This window comes from Camellia sinensis, chromosome 3, assembly GCF_055761805.1.
Source record: "Camellia sinensis isolate YWXY chromosome 3, ASM5576180v1, whole genome shotgun sequence".
In the NCBI taxonomy this organism is placed as follows: Eukaryota; Viridiplantae; Streptophyta; class Magnoliopsida; order Ericales; family Theaceae; genus Camellia; species Camellia sinensis.
In genome coordinates this window covers 71624366-71639181 of record NC_138963.1, presented here as the reverse complement: position 1 = coordinate 71639181, position 14816 = coordinate 71624366, and the positions used below count along the sequence as shown (strand labels likewise).

At 48.7% G+C, this 14816-nt stretch overlaps 1 protein-coding gene and 1 long non-coding RNA gene across 2 annotated transcripts; both read right to left on the bottom strand.

Moving 5' to 3' along the window:
* Positions 1-10656: 10656 nt before the first annotated feature.
* On the bottom strand, positions 10657-11979 carry LOC145821035 (uncharacterized). The gene is made up of 3 exons (XM_082917650.1): positions 11627-11979; positions 11446-11544; positions 10657-11237 (listed from the first exon to the last, which is right to left on the bottom strand). Exons 1-3 carry the CDS (start codon positions 11915-11917, stop codon positions 10839-10841), a joined length of 789 nt encoding a protein of 262 aa, XP_082773776.1. The 5' UTR covers positions 11918-11979; the 3' UTR covers positions 10657-10838.
* A 153-nt stretch (positions 11980-12132) lies between these two features.
* Positions 12133-12729, bottom strand: LOC145821034 (uncharacterized). Its single transcript, XR_014363072.1, has 3 exons — positions 12604-12729; positions 12314-12475; positions 12133-12220 (listed from the first exon to the last, which is right to left on the bottom strand). It is a non-coding gene; the product is annotated as an uncharacterized LOC145821034 (long non-coding RNA).
* Between the last annotated feature and the right edge of the window lie 2087 nt (positions 12730-14816).

The following is a 14816-nucleotide window of genomic DNA, read 5'->3' as shown; positions in this document are numbered from 1 at the left end:
TTCAGCTTATTGACTGTGTGTTGTTATGCTCGGCCGTGTGTCATGCATTTTATTTTAAGCTGTTATGACTGTCCATTTATCTGTTTATTTATTTCCTTTTCGCTTTATTTATCTTTTGCTAGGTCAGTTCTAGCACAATTGCTTCCAACCCAGCAGGCATTCCCCAAGCACTTTGGACACGAGGTCGTCGACTCAATCGATCTGAGGATCTAATTGACGGACAGCCAGTGTTCCATTCTCTACCCCCTGTTACCAGAAGAAAGCAGAAAAAGCGCAGTGTATCTGAACAGAGATCACCAGAACAGTGGTTTCCCCCATCAGTGGACAGTCGGATTGAGATCCCCAATGAGACAGATCTGCCAGTAGTTCAGATAGATCAAAACAGTATGGCAACGCCAACAGGAGTTGAGGAGATGGTGCGCCAAATGCAAGAAACCATGCGGGCCATGCAGCAAGACGCCGTTCGCCGAGATGAACTCGCCAAGCAACAGGCCGAGATTATGACCCAGCAGGCTGAGCTAATTACCCGACTGCAACAGCAGAATGCCGCATCTGCTTCACATCGAGTCCCTCCTCCGGCAGGGGCTCCATTACCTGAGCTGGCACCTACTGTTCAGAACGCCCCACCAAATGCCCAGAATACCCTGCCGAATGTCCAAAACTTACAAGAGGACACGAATCTTCCAACGGGGCCAGCTCCGCCCCCGCTTCCACCATAACTGTCCAAGGTCCATGTACCCAATCGCCCCGACTCTCCCTTCGAGTTCGAGGTTGATCATACAGCTCTGAAATTGAGCAAACTTGAGAAGCTCTTCAAGAAATCCCAAGGGGTCAAGGCTATGCCGGATATCGAAGACGGATATACCGAGGAGGCCGTGACACTCCCCGATAGGTTCAAAATGCCACAAATCGACCGCTTTGACGGGTCCGACGACCCCATGGTCCATCTCCGACTGTTCGCAGACATTTTGCGGCCAATGGGCCTAACACGACCACAGAAGCTTTCACTATTCGGCCGAACCCTGTCAGGTGTGGCCGCCCACTGGTACGCAAAGTTACAAGATGAAGTGAAAAGGAATTGGGATGAAATGGCTGAGGCCTTTGTCGCGCAATATTCGTACAACACTCAGATCGAGATCACAACCCGTGATCTTGAAACGACAAGGCAAGAGCCCAAGGAAACTTTCTCGGACTTTGTGATCCGATGGAGGGAAAAGGCGTCAATGATGACTTTAAGGCCCACTGACAAAGATCAAATCCGGATGATTGTGCGCAATCTCCACCCAAAGTTGATGCAGAGAATGATTGTAGTCCCCTTTCCTACTTTCGCAGATTTACACGAGATGGGGGTGCAAATCGAAGATGCAATGAAACAAGGTCTGTTTGACCACGATAGGGAGCAACCGAGGAGGACTTTCAACCGTAACAACAATGCGGGCCCGAGTGGCGCTGCAAATACAAGAGCCTCGGAAGTCAGTATGGTCACCACCACTCCCCCTCCCCCTCCAAGGCCCATGGCTGCCACACCCTTCTCCGGCGCGTCCGGAAGCAACACACAAACCAACAGATTCCAACCGCGAGGCCAAAGAACCTTTACCCCACTATATATGCCCTTGTCCAAAGCTCTAGGGGTATTGATCAGGAAAAAGCATTTGAAACCCCTAGAGCCAAAGCCATTACCGAATCCACTCCCTCCCTCTCATGACCCAGCAAAGTACTGTGCGTATCACCAACAACACGGTCACGACACCGACCGTTGTTACAGATTGCGTCATGAGATCCAAGATCTTATTGACAAGCAGGTGATCGCGCCTCCTGATAAACCCAATGTCATAACCAACCCTCTCCAACCACATAACCAAGCTCCTCCTCCCAATAGAATCAATTTTATCCAGACTGGGGTCGCATCTTACGATCCTAGCATCTATATTACGCCCACCCACCTACCCAAGCCGGAGGTGCTCCTCCCCGATTGCACTGACTTCTTGTGCATGGTGGACATCTCCAAAACCCAACCAGAACCGATGGTGATGACCGTCGAAGATAGGGCAGGGCAGATTTTGGGAGAGAATGAGATTGTTGAATCTAGGACTGGACAGAGTTTTGCTGGGGGAGCCTATGATCCAAGCGAGTATATCCTATCAACGAGCCGAATTGGGCTAGGTATAGAATTGCCAGAGACAGGAGAGCTGTGCATGATCCGGGGGGATGGATCTGGGCTATGGGCAGATGATCTGACAGCCGTAGAGGAGGACTTTGCCAACCTGTAATTTTTCGATGACCAGGAACCGGGGGATGCGTCAATCAACTGGTTCGATCATGAGGGATCAGCGGAGGCCACTGGATGGCTCGAGGATCAACCAGATGAAGTGGGGGAAGCCCAACCAGAACAGAGCCTGGCAGGGGCAGAGGTATCAGCTGTGGCCGGAATGGCCGGAAGTCAAGTTGTATCGCCGGAGAGCGCCGGTGTTAAGAATTCCGCTCGAGACATAGGCATTATGGATACGGGAATTGTTGAACAAACAGCTGTACTAATGCAACTGGAACAAGAAAAGTTTGAGGAGGCTGAGAGAATTAGGAAAGCTAAAGGCCCTGAGGGGACTGAAAGTGCTGTGTGCACGAAGATAGAGAATGCTGCGAGCATGTGGACAGGGAGTACTGCGAGTGCAACTAAACCGGAGCCAGACAGGTGTCTGTTGGCTGCCAACGGAATGTGGTGGGAAGACGATGACTTATGTCTTGCCCACACGGACGAAGACTGGGGAAATAATCAACCGGATGACACTTGGTACCTCAATGAGGTTGACCATACGACAAGAAGTGGACGGTACTTCAAACCCCCACACCTGGACCAACCCGAGGCATCCGGGAAGGATAGAGAAGCGGAGAAACAGAAGGAGAAGCAGATTGAAGAGGAAGCTGTGCTGAAACAGTTAAAAAAGATACAAGCAGACATCTCCATCTGGGGACTGCTAATGGCATCACGAGTACATAGGGAAGCTGTCCTATCTGCCATGGACAAGTCCAAACTCTCCATAGACACCACGCCTGAACAGCTGGTTGGGTTGGTTTTTCCGGGTGGAGGTTCCCCGGCATTAACCTTTTCGGACAAGGAACTACCGCCTGAGGGCACAAATCATAACAAACCTCTCTATATTTCTGTGGAGTGTAGAGATAAGTGGATACCGGTGGTACTTGTTGATACCGGGTCTGCAATTAATGTCTGCCCGACCAGAACGGCATATGCAATCGGGTTAAAGCCCGTGGACTTCGTCCCAACTACCCAACTGATCAGAGCATACGACAATACCAGCAGAGAAGCGATGGGGACTGTTAAAATTCAAACCAAGGTTGGTCCAGGACAACACAACATCGAATTTCATATCTTGGACGTTCCTGCAACCTTTAACCTACTTTTGGGGCGACCGTGGTTGCACCAGGTCAAAGCAGTCTCTTCCACTCTACATCAGATGCTAAAGTACCCTCACGGGAAAAGGGTAGCGATCGTTTTTGGGAATTCATCAATCCATCCGCCGCCGGAAGTGTCCACACCTGTATTGGAGATCGAGCACGGCACGGAGGATGTGTTTTTATCGGGGTTCACTTTGGCCGAGGCTCAAGTGGTGCAGAATGTCATGGCTGTGAATGAGGGTATGTACGTTAGTACTTAATCTATCTACCTCATGAACAAGCTAAAATATACCCCCGGGATGGGATTAGGGAGAAGCGGCCGGAAGGGCGTCTCAGTGTTGGCCGAAGTGTCACACAACCCTCACGCCTTTGGACTGGGCTATTTGCCCACCAAAGAGGACTGGGTGCGGAAAGGAAAAGAAATGGCCGGAAGAGCCAGGGCAAAGAAGGCTGGGAGGCCATTTGAGTTAATGCATAGGCCCATCTGGGGTACCCTAAATGGACGCTTTGTCCGGGAGGGAGAAGACTTTCCATTCTGCGGCTTCCCAGAACCATGGCTGAACGTGGAGAAGAAGCGCGTGCCTGGTTTCGAAATCTTCTTCGACTTACAATTACCTGGGGATGACGTTGCCGAAGCGCAGACAGACCCACCAACTGAGGTTGAGCAGTGTAGAACAGTGGATCCTGAGAGCACAGAGCTTGAAATGGGGGTAGCACTAGCGTGTCTACTATCAGATCCTCCGATCGGCCAAGAGTGCTTCGGGGATAACTCTTCGGTTTCTATGATTGGAGATGAAATAGCTGCGGGCTTTCCAACGCCGATCTTGGATGCATCTATAGCACCTTCTCTCATCTGGCAATATGAAGAAGGCTTTTTATCTAACAGCTCTGGGTCAGGTAGTGAGCCGGAATCTGATTCCACCGAATCTTGTGTGTCGGAATCAGATTCCAGCTCGACTGAGTCTGAGTCCGGTATTCCTGGGGGTGATAACCCGGATGCCACAGTCCTGTCCAGGTCGTCATTTTCATTTTCTTTTGAGTCTGTTGTAACAGAGGAATCTGACGGCTTGGAAATATTTAATGAGAATGATGTGGATGTGGTTTCTGAGTATTTTTCTGTGCCTTTGATTTATTGCTTAAATCAGGATTTTCAAAATTTTGATGAAAACAACGAGGAAGAAATTCCTCTAGTTTTGCAACGATTAATTGATCAAGAGCAGGAAAGATTTGTTAAACCTTTAATGGATGAAATCACTACTGTGAATGTTGGTACTGAGAAGGACCCGCGGCTGGTCCAGATCGGGTCCACGTTGTCTTCGGAGGAGCGCGAGCGCTTAGTCGCTTTATTAAAAGATTTCAAAGATGTTTTCGCGTGGTCCTACGAAGACATGCCTGGAATCGATCCTGAGATTGTACAGCACCGGATCCCTCTTGATCCCGAGGCCCGCCCTGTCAAACAGAAACTCAGAAGGATTCGCCCGGACTGGGCTCTCAAAATTAAGGAAAAGGTCACCAAGCAAATTGACGCAGGGTTCCTGCTGGTATCTGAATACCCAACTTGGTTGGCCAACATTGTTCCGGTGCCAAAGAAGGACGGCAGAATTCGGGTCTGTGTAGACTTCAGGGATTTGAACAGGGCTAGTCCGAAGGACGACTTTCCCTTGCCACACATTGATGAATTGGTGGATTTCACGGCAGGACACGCCTTGCTTTCGTTTATGGATGGTTTCTCAGGCTATAATCAGATAGTAATGGCACCTGAAGACCGGGAGAAGACTGCGTTCACTACCCTGTGGGGTACATATTGTTATAGAGTGATGCCATTCGGGTTGAAAAATGCTGGAGCTACGTATCAAAGGGCAGCAACTACAATATTGCATGATATGATCCATAAAGAGGTCGAGGTGTATGTGGACGACATGATTGTCAAGTCCAAAGAAAGAGAGGGCCACTACACCGCCTTACAAAAATTCTTTCAAAGGATCAGAGAGTTTCGGCTGCGATTGAATCCCCAGAAGTGCACGTTTGGTGTTACAGCAGGGAAGATGCTAGGGTTTCTGATTACACAAAGGGGCATCGAGGTATACCCTTCCAAAATCAAGGCCATCTTAGAAATGCCACCACCAAGGACTGAAAAGGAGGTGCGAGGCTTTCTGGGTAAAGTGCAATTCATAAGACGGTTTATTTCTAAATTAACCTTGACTTGTGAACCACTTTTTGGTCTCCTGAAGAAAGGAAAGAAATTCCAATGGGACGGCCGATGTCAAGCAGCTTTTGAGCAGATCAAAGAATATCTACAGAACCCACCCGTGTTGTCACCACCAGAGCCGGGGAGACCGTTGATATTGTACCTTTCGGTAACTGAGACTACCATGGGCTGCATGCTCGCGCAGGAGTCAGAAGACAAAGTGGAAAGAGCCATCTACTATTTGAGCAAAAAGATGCTGGATTACGAGACCCGCTATACACCGCTGGAGAAGGCTTGTTTGGCCTTGGTATGGGCTACTAGGAAGCTACGGCACTACCTGTTAGCTCACTCTGTAATGTTGGTTTCGCGTTTGGATCCCATCAAATATCTTTTCGAGAAACCAGCACTTACGTGTAGGCTAGCTCGTTGGCTGCTGTTGCTCTCCGAATTTGATTTGAAGTATGTAACGCGCAAGTCAGTAAAAGGAAGAGCGGTAGCAGAGTTCCTTGCCGACCACCAGGTTGAGGGGGATGAAGCGGTTGAGTACCTATTCCCAGATGAAGCCATTCTGCACGTCGAAGATGAAACTTGGACGATGTACTTTGACGGAGCGTCAAACCAGTACGGGTATGGGATAGGGGTGCTGCTGATAGCGCCTGACGATTCCCGCATCCCTTTAGCATTCAAGCTCCAGTTCAAAGTCTCCAACAATAAAGCAGAGTATGAGGCATGTATTGCTGGCCTGGAAGCAGCCCTAGAACTAGGGGCAAGACGGTTGGACGTCATTGGGGACTCGAACCTTGTTGTGTTTCAAGCAAAAGGAGATTGGAAAGTCAAGGAGGAAAGGATGATAATTTACCACCAAACCTTGGATTTGTTAATTCCTCGGTTTGAGAAGCTAAATTTCACCCACCTCGTAAGAGAGAACAACAGGTTCGCAGATTCACTAGCAACTCTATCTTCTATGATAGACATCCCGTCCGGAGTCCGGATGCGTCCAGTCATTATTGATCAAAAGTTTGCGCCAGCATACGAGTCGATTTCCGCCATAGATGAGGTTCAAGATGGCAACCCCTGGTATTACGACATCTGGAACTTCTTGGAAAAGGAGACATATCCATTAGGGGCAAATGCCAAGGATAAGAGGGCCATCAGAAGAATGGCTGCTCAGTTCATTATCTGCGGAGGTAAGCTGTACAAAAGGGGTCATCTGGGAATGCATAAGCTCTGTGTAGAAGCTGAAGAGTCGAAACGCCTGATGGAAGCCATCCATGGGGGGGAGTGCGGTGCACATATGAGTGGAGTAATGCTGGCTAGAAAGATCCTCAGATAGGGCTACTACTGGTCGACCATATTAGTTTTGTTCGGCGATGCCACAAGTGTCAAATTCATGCAAACCGCATGAACATCCCGCCGTCAAAGCTGTACAACATGACTTCACCATGGCCTTTTTCGGTTTGGGGAATTGATGTGATCGGAGCTGTTACCCCGAAGGGGTCAAACGGGCATGAGTTTATCCTGGTAGCGATAGATTATTTCACAAAGTGGGTCGAGGCCCCATCATACGCGGTGTTGAAGGCGTCGCACGTCGCAAAGTTCATCAGAAACAACATCATCTGTCGCTACGGGGTGCCAAACGAGATAATTTCAGGTAATGGTTCCCACTTCAAGAAAGAAGTGATAGACTTGTTGGAAAAATACAATGTGGCTTTCCATAAGTCATCTACATACCGGCCGCAGACCAACGGCGCGGTTGAGGCCGCCAACAAGAATATCAAGCATATACTGCAGAAGATGGTGGGAACCTACCGGGATTGGCTAGACAAGCTGCCATTTGCTCTGTGGGGCTACAGGACTTCAATCAGAACTTCTACTGGGGCGACTCCATATTCATTGGTCTATGGAATGGAGGCTGTTCTACCCATCGAGATTGAAGTTCCGTCGTTACGAGTATTGGCTGAATGCCAAATAGCCGAAGCAGATTGGCAGCAAAGCAGATTCGAAGAACTCATGCTCTTTGATGAAAGAAGACTGAAAGCACTGTACCATATCCAAGGCTATCAACGCAGAATTGCCCGGGCTTTCAATAAGAAAGTTAAGTCCAGGAATCTGAAAGAAGGAGATTTGGTGCTCAAAGACAACCGAGCTCCCATCCACGACCCAAGGGGCAAGTTCAAACCCAATTGGACTGGTCCTTACATCATCAAAGCTATCTGGTCAGGCGGAGCTGTGGTTCTGATGGATCTAGATGGCTTGGAGTTCTTACAACCAATCAATATGGACAAGTTGAAGAAATACTATCCTTGAGAGGCTCGCTAGGCCGAAAACCCGAAAGGGCGACCTAGGCAAAAGTCAGAGCACAAAAAATTAGAAAATATAAAAACTGAGCTCGCAAGGTTGAAAACCCGCAAAGGGCGGCCTTGGCAAAAGTTAGAGCGCAAAAGGAAAGTGAAAATACTCGAGTGAACCTGGGCCTGAACTACGTAAGGCTTGATTCCCATCTTTGGGATACGTAGGCAACTTCACCTTGAAGTTCAGCCATAAACTTTTCCCCGATCAACTCTGTCCATTTTGATCATCTCAATCATCTTAATCCATCAGCATTTATCGCGATCTCTGGTACAGTGCTGTTCAGACTAGGGGCAACTTTCCGTTGCCGCGACGGTGCAAAGTTACTCAGACTAGGGGCAACTTTCCGTTGCCATGCAGTGCCGCATTGTTCTTCAGACTAGGGGCAACTTTCCAGTTGCAGGGATCTGGGGTTATGCATCTCAGTGACAGATCTTCGGCGTGTCCAGTTCTGATCCACATCGAAAATAGTTTTGAAAAGTTTTAATAAAAGTTGACCTTGTTCAAATTAATCTTTTTACGACTAAGACCATTTTTGGACCAAAGCGGAAAATTTTTAGTACCATAACCTTCAATTTCATTGATTTCAAAATAGAGTTCTCCTGCTCTTGCATACAATCGAGGCTGCTTTTTTTTTAGTACATTCATAAAGAAAACTTGAAAATACTAATAAAGCAATAAATTTGGGGCATAGTTGAATCAAGTATCTCTGCGTCCCCTCCCAGAGCTGGACGAAGCATCTGATGCCAAACTAGGCCCAACCTGTGCCTCCTTGTTGAGCCAATCCAAGCACTCATCGGACAAAGTGCAACTGAAAGTGGAAGCAGGGGCCAGGAGCTCTCTAGTCCTCCATGCTGTGGCATATCGGGCAAGTTGTGCACCCCGGACCGGGAAAGCAGCTGGGTACTCAATCCCCTCCGGTGGGCAGTTCTGATCATGACCGAACTGACGCAGGAACCGGAACGGAAAATAAAATACGCAGTGGGTTAGACCAATTAATTGGATCCCAATCAGCCGGGACATACTATAGCTCATTGCCGGGAGGTTGAGCCAAGGACAACGCCAAGCGATGCGGTCTGCGGACAAATTGCACATCCAGTCAAACCACCACCTTTCGTCAAGAGCATTGACTAGGCCCTGCCGAAAGAAGTAGCCTCGAGCTGAATAGGCCGGGCAAGAGTCCACAACCTGCAACTTATCCATTAACCATACCTAGGGGAGGGATGGAAAATGAGAGAATAAAGAACAGAGAGATATACGATGAGAGAAAACTAAGACAAGGGTTTTGTGAGAAAAAAAACCGAGCCTGAGGGTCGAGTGATGTGAGCAAATATATATGTAAGGCCGGGTGGGAAACATTACCTGCAGCAGCAGTGGACTCCCAGCAAACCTAGTTGCCTCCCGGTGATAGACAGAATCTAAGCCCATCAGTGTCTCGGCCAAGGTCATGGCAATACAGCTCTTTCCTTCTCTCAAGCCTTGGGCAACTTCAATCAGGCGAATGCTAGCTCCGCCGAAGCCCGAGGAAAGCAGATAGTGAGACAACAAACACAAGCAGAGGGCGTGTTGCCGGAAACCCTGCCAATAATGGTTGCTGCGGTCGCCGGCGTCGGAAAAACGATGGATCAAGCCGAGGATGTCTAGTTCCCCACTACAGATTAAAGATCGAGCATCATGCGCCGTGAGCCCACACATCCGCCCTAAAGCCTGGGCATGGCCAAAACGGAGTTGGGGCAAGATCACTTCAGAGTATTCAGACTCCATCAAAACCTGAAAATCTTCGAAAGTGGGACACATCTCTTGGCCGCCAAAGCTAAAAATGTGCGTCACTGGGTTCCAGAACCTTGCCGCGGCATGGAGAAAATGGAGCTGTAGTGGAGTACGGCTCAGCGTGAATAGTGCATTCAAGCCGAAACCCCGGAAGTTCAGCTTTTCCGAACCATCTAGAGAAGAGATCCAAGATGTGAGATTTTCCGCGAGAAACGCCTCCATCTTTGCCTAAAACTAAGATGAAATGAATGTTCCCGAAGTTGAAGCTTTTATAGAGGGAAAAACACTATTCACAGGGACACGTGTCAAAAACTAGGTGGCTGCAGGAACAAGTGGCCGGCCGGCCACCTTTTCTGGCTGGCCGGCCATTTACTTTTTACAAAACTGGCCGACCGGCTCCCTCTCTCCATAAAATTGGCCGGCCGGCTCCCAAAGGTGGCCGGCAATGTTGCAGTGTATCCCCTTGGCCCTGTTTTACCCATCGAGGGAAAGTTTCAAGCATTTCCATGCAACGGGAGAGTCAAAGGCCTTCATTTCCCTCTGTTTCGAATGCGTTCCGGTGCCCAGATCGTCCGAAGTACACTCCGTTGTTGCTGAGTTTTGTTTATCGAGTTGTTGTTTTGATTATCGAGTTGTTGTTTTGCTTATCGAGTTGTTTGTCGAGCGGACGTGTTTCGTGTTTTTGAGTCATTGCGCTCTGTTTAAGCAATCTTTGTTTAAATCTTGTTTATTTGCGTTGTCAACGTTATTGCATTTTGTTTATCGAGTTGTAAACTTGCTAAAGGTTCTGTTATATCTTAGTAAGTTGAGTTGCTTAGTTTGTTGCGTCGGTTCACTACCTGACTTGGTGATTACACAATACGCATTCCCATTCAATTTCATTTTTGTGCGAAATAAAATGATGCGATACGATGCTAAAAGTTTAAAATACAAACACCTTTTCAAAAGCTGTTTCATTCCATCATGCTTTACAACAAACAAAGGTACAAGTTTTACAAAAAATAAAACTGCCTAACAATGTGCAAAGTGCTACAAACTACTAGCAAAAAGAAAAATAAAGCAGGAAACAGCAGCATCAATGTCCTCGGGAGCGGGAATGAGAAGCACTCCTCATCCTCTTCTACGGGACAACCTCTGCACCATCATCATCATCTGGGTCGGAGCTGTCATCCTCAGGATCCCCCTCAGCCTCGCATCTATTCCCCGAACCAAGACCGGAGCCCCCCTCCTCAGCAGATGTCTCTGACTGACGGTCGGTAGCCTCCTCCTCCTCCTCATCATCCTCCTCCTTCTCCTCCTCATCAGGCTCCGCCTCTACAACGTGAGCCCTGCGTCTGCGGATAGGCCCTCCTCGAGCTCCTCGAAAAGGCCTAGATGGCCCGGCTCCTCGGAAAGGCCGGGATGGCCCAGCCCCCTGAAAAGGCCCGGATGACCCAACTCCCAGAAAAGGCCCAGATGGCCCAGCTCCCCAAGGAGGCCCAGGTGGCCTGGCCTGCGGCTGACCGGACCATGAAGGCATCTGAAAATAAAGAGTTCAATTCAAATACATCAGTCCAAATATATACATCAGATGCAGATACAAGCAAAGGCTACGTGAAATGGGTGCATGTAAATACAGTGTACAAGTGGGGTGTGTGTCAGATGTGCTCTACACAAGTAGTCTATCGATGCAGTAGAAATCAGCATGTCATCAGAAGTATGATAAATGCCAGAAAACTGAAAGGTACCTGAATGCCCGCGATAGACAACTGTGCCTCCCTCCGCAGGACCATGCCCTCGAGTGTGGCCACCAGTCCAACCACCTCCTCCATGTACCCTCGCGGTGGCTGCAAAAATGAGCTCATAATCATCAGTGAATAAAAGAATGTCTAAACGTCTGAATAATGAATGAAAAATAGTGGAGCATACCAGCGGTGAGTCAGGATCAATGGCGTATCGATCACTGGGCATCGGAGGCTCTAGCGGGATCGGAGTCGGGGAAATAGCCCCATACTGCCACGCCATCAACTCAGTTGGCATATCTGGCCATCTAGGATGAGGATAAGTCGACGGAATCGGAGGAACCGGTCTACCCCCACCTCTAGATGCACCAGCCCCGCTGGCGAAAGGGGCGTCTGCAGCCCGAGCCCGAGCCTGGCCCGAGGATGACATACCAGCAGGTCTCATCATCGGGGTGCGAGCTCCCGTCAATGGAGGCATCAAATATATGTGACGGTAAGTGGCATAGTCCCCCTCCTTGAGATATAATAAAGCATCGCTACCCAGCATAGCGCCGACTACCTCCGAGAAAGAGAGCCTGTCAGCAATCCGCCTACTGACTGGGGGTGCTGAGGGAGGATCCTGAGAAAGATACCCCCATACCTGACGCAGAAAACGTTCCCCCAGAAACCATGCCCTGCCGACCGGCCCTTCAAGCAGGACCCTATACTGGGAGGTGTCCGACCTTCCGGTATACTGAAGTCGGAGACCATCATCCAGGGGCGCCCAAGGCTGCCATGTGATCTGCGGATGATAAATGCATAAACCAATCAGAAATCGGGAATATACAGAGCAAATCAAAGATGAAAATGAAAGGAACTGAAAGTTCTGAAGTACCTCCGACTGCCGCACAGTGTCAAAATACTGTCGCAAGTAAATGAGGGTCTCTCGGGGTCTCGGCCGGTGCGGGCCCTCGAACACTAGTGAATATGGGGTCATGGGGGGCCCTGCCACCTCCAACTCTGGGGCTAATGCTGGGAAGTATACATAGACCCATAGCTGAGAAAAGCAGTGCAAAATGTAAGTACGAAATGCTGAGAGCAAAATACAGACTGTAAAAGTGCGCTGTGTGTGCAATGTACAAGTAATGAAAAGCAGAAATGCAAATCAAGGGGACAAAAAAGTACCTCCCAGGCTCTCCAGTAGCCGCCAAGTAAATCGCCCCGCCCGCGGGAGGTCGTGCTCATATAAAAATAAAGGGTAGCCAGGCCGGCGCCACCCCAGTCATATCTACTGACCTGTGATAGGTCAACCAGAGCGCTCAGCAGATATAACCCGACTGTGTTCCCTCTATCGGCAAACAAGGTAGTCTCGAAGAGGAACATAAGGAAACCACGGGCGTACTGCTCCGTCTCCTCAGGAGTCTCGGGCACCATCTCCGCCCGCCGGAAGTGGGAAGAGAACCAAGTGTATCGGACTCTCCCAGAAACCCTGTCAACAGGCGGGCGAGCCCCCAATAGATACATCCGAGTGGCCTCCCACTCGCCCATATCCTCATCATAGGGGATGGGCCAACCTCCTATGTCCAAGCCAGTCAACACAGCAAAATCTAGAGGCGTCATGGTCATGTCTCCAGTGGCAGAAAAATGAAAGGAGTTGGTGGTGTCCCACCATCTCTCTACCAAGGCTGCCATCAAAGTCCTCTTGGCAGAACAATGTGACAACCCAATGCAGAAAGCCCCGAATCCTGCCAAGTCTACCAAATCCCGGACAGCCTCCGGGAGCTCAGCATACCAATCCCTCGCGGCAGTAGAGCCATATCCTCGTACACTGCGAGAACCAACCTGCATTCAGAATGAATACACGTGTCAATAATGAAATGAATGGGCTGCGTGCCGATGAAATGAAATGGGCCGCGTGCCAATGAAATGAACTGGGCTGTGTGCCAATGGAATGAAATGGGCTGTGTGCCGATGAAGTGAAATAAGCTGCATGCAAATAAAATGAAGTAGCCGTGTGTTCAGAAGGGAAGTGTACGGGCTGCGTGTTCAGAAAATTTAAAGTTTGGGCTGCGTGTTCAACTTTCAATCAGTGTGGGCTGTGTGTTCACTATTCTAATCTGGGCTGCGTGTTCAGAAAATTTAAAGTTTGGGCTGCGTGTTCAACTTTCAATCAATGTGGGCTGCGTGTTCACTATTCTAATCTGGGCTGCGTGTTCAGAAAATTTAAAGTTTAGGCTGCGTGTTCAACTTTCAATCAGTGTGGGCTGCGTGTTCACTATTCTAATCTGGGCTGCGTGTTCAGAAAATTTAAAGTTTGGGCTGCGTGTTCAACTTTCAATCAGTGTGGGCTGCGTGTTCAGAAAATTTAAAGTTTGGGCTGCGTGTTCAACTTTCAATCAGTGTGGGCTGCGTGTTCACTATTCTAATCTGGGCTGCGTGTTCAGAAAATTTAAAGTTTGGGCTGCGTGTTCAACTTTCAATCAATGTGGGCTGCGTGTTCACTATTCTAATTTGGGCTGCGTGTTCAGAAAATTTAAAGTTTGGGCTGCATGTTCAACTTTCAATCAGTGTGGGCTGCGTGTTCACTATTCTAATCTGGGCTGCGTGTTCAGAAAATTTAAAGTTTGGGCTGCGTGTTCAACTTTCAATCAGTGTGGGCTGCGTGTTCACTATTCTAATCTGGGCTGCGTGTTCAGAAAATTTAAAGTTTGGGCTGCGTGTTCAACTTTCAATCAGTGTGGGCTGTGTGTTCACTATTCTAATCTGGGCTGCGTGTTCAGAAAATTTAAAGTTTGGGCTGCGTGTTCAACTTTCAATCAATGTGGGCTGCGTGTTCACTATTCTAATCTGGGCTGCGTGTTCAGAAAATTTAAAGTTTAGGCTGCGTGTTCAACTTTCAATCAGTGTGGGCTGCGTGTTCACTATTCTAATCTGGGCTGCGTGTTCAGAAAATTTAAAGTTTGGGCTGCGTGTTCAACTTTCAATCAGTGTGGGCTGCGTGTTCAGAAAATTTAAAGTTTGGGCTGCGTGTTCAACTTTCAATCAGTGTGGGCTGCGTGTTCACTATTCTAATCTGGGCTACGTGTTCAGAAAATTTAAAGTTTGGGCTGCGTGTTCAACTTTCAATCAATGTGGGCTGCGTGTTCACTATTCTAATTTGGGCTGCGTGTTCAGAAAATTTAAAGTTTGGGCTGCATGTTCAACTTTCAATCAGTGTGGGCTGCGTGTTCACTATTCTAATCTGGGCTGCGTGTTCAGAAAATTTAAAGTTTGGGCTGCGTGTTCAACTTTCAATCAGTGTGGGCTGCGTGTTCACTATTCTAATCTGGGCTGCGTGTTCAGAAAATTTAAAGTTTGGGCTGCGTGTTCAACTTTCAATCAGTGTGGGCTGCGTGTTC

Coding starts and splice junctions, on each gene's coding strand:
- LOC145821035 (XM_082917650.1), bottom strand. CDS start 11,917: ATGCCTCCATTGACGGGAGCTCGCACCCCGATGATGAGACCTGCTGGT. Junction 11,545..11,626: donor TTGATCCTGACTCACCGCTG/GTATGCTCCACT, acceptor TCATTTTTGCAG/CCACCGCGAGGGTACATGGA. Junction 11,238..11,445: donor TGTCTATCGCGGGCATTCAG/GTACCTTTCAGT, acceptor CTTTATTTTCAG/ATGCCTTCATGGTCCGGTCA.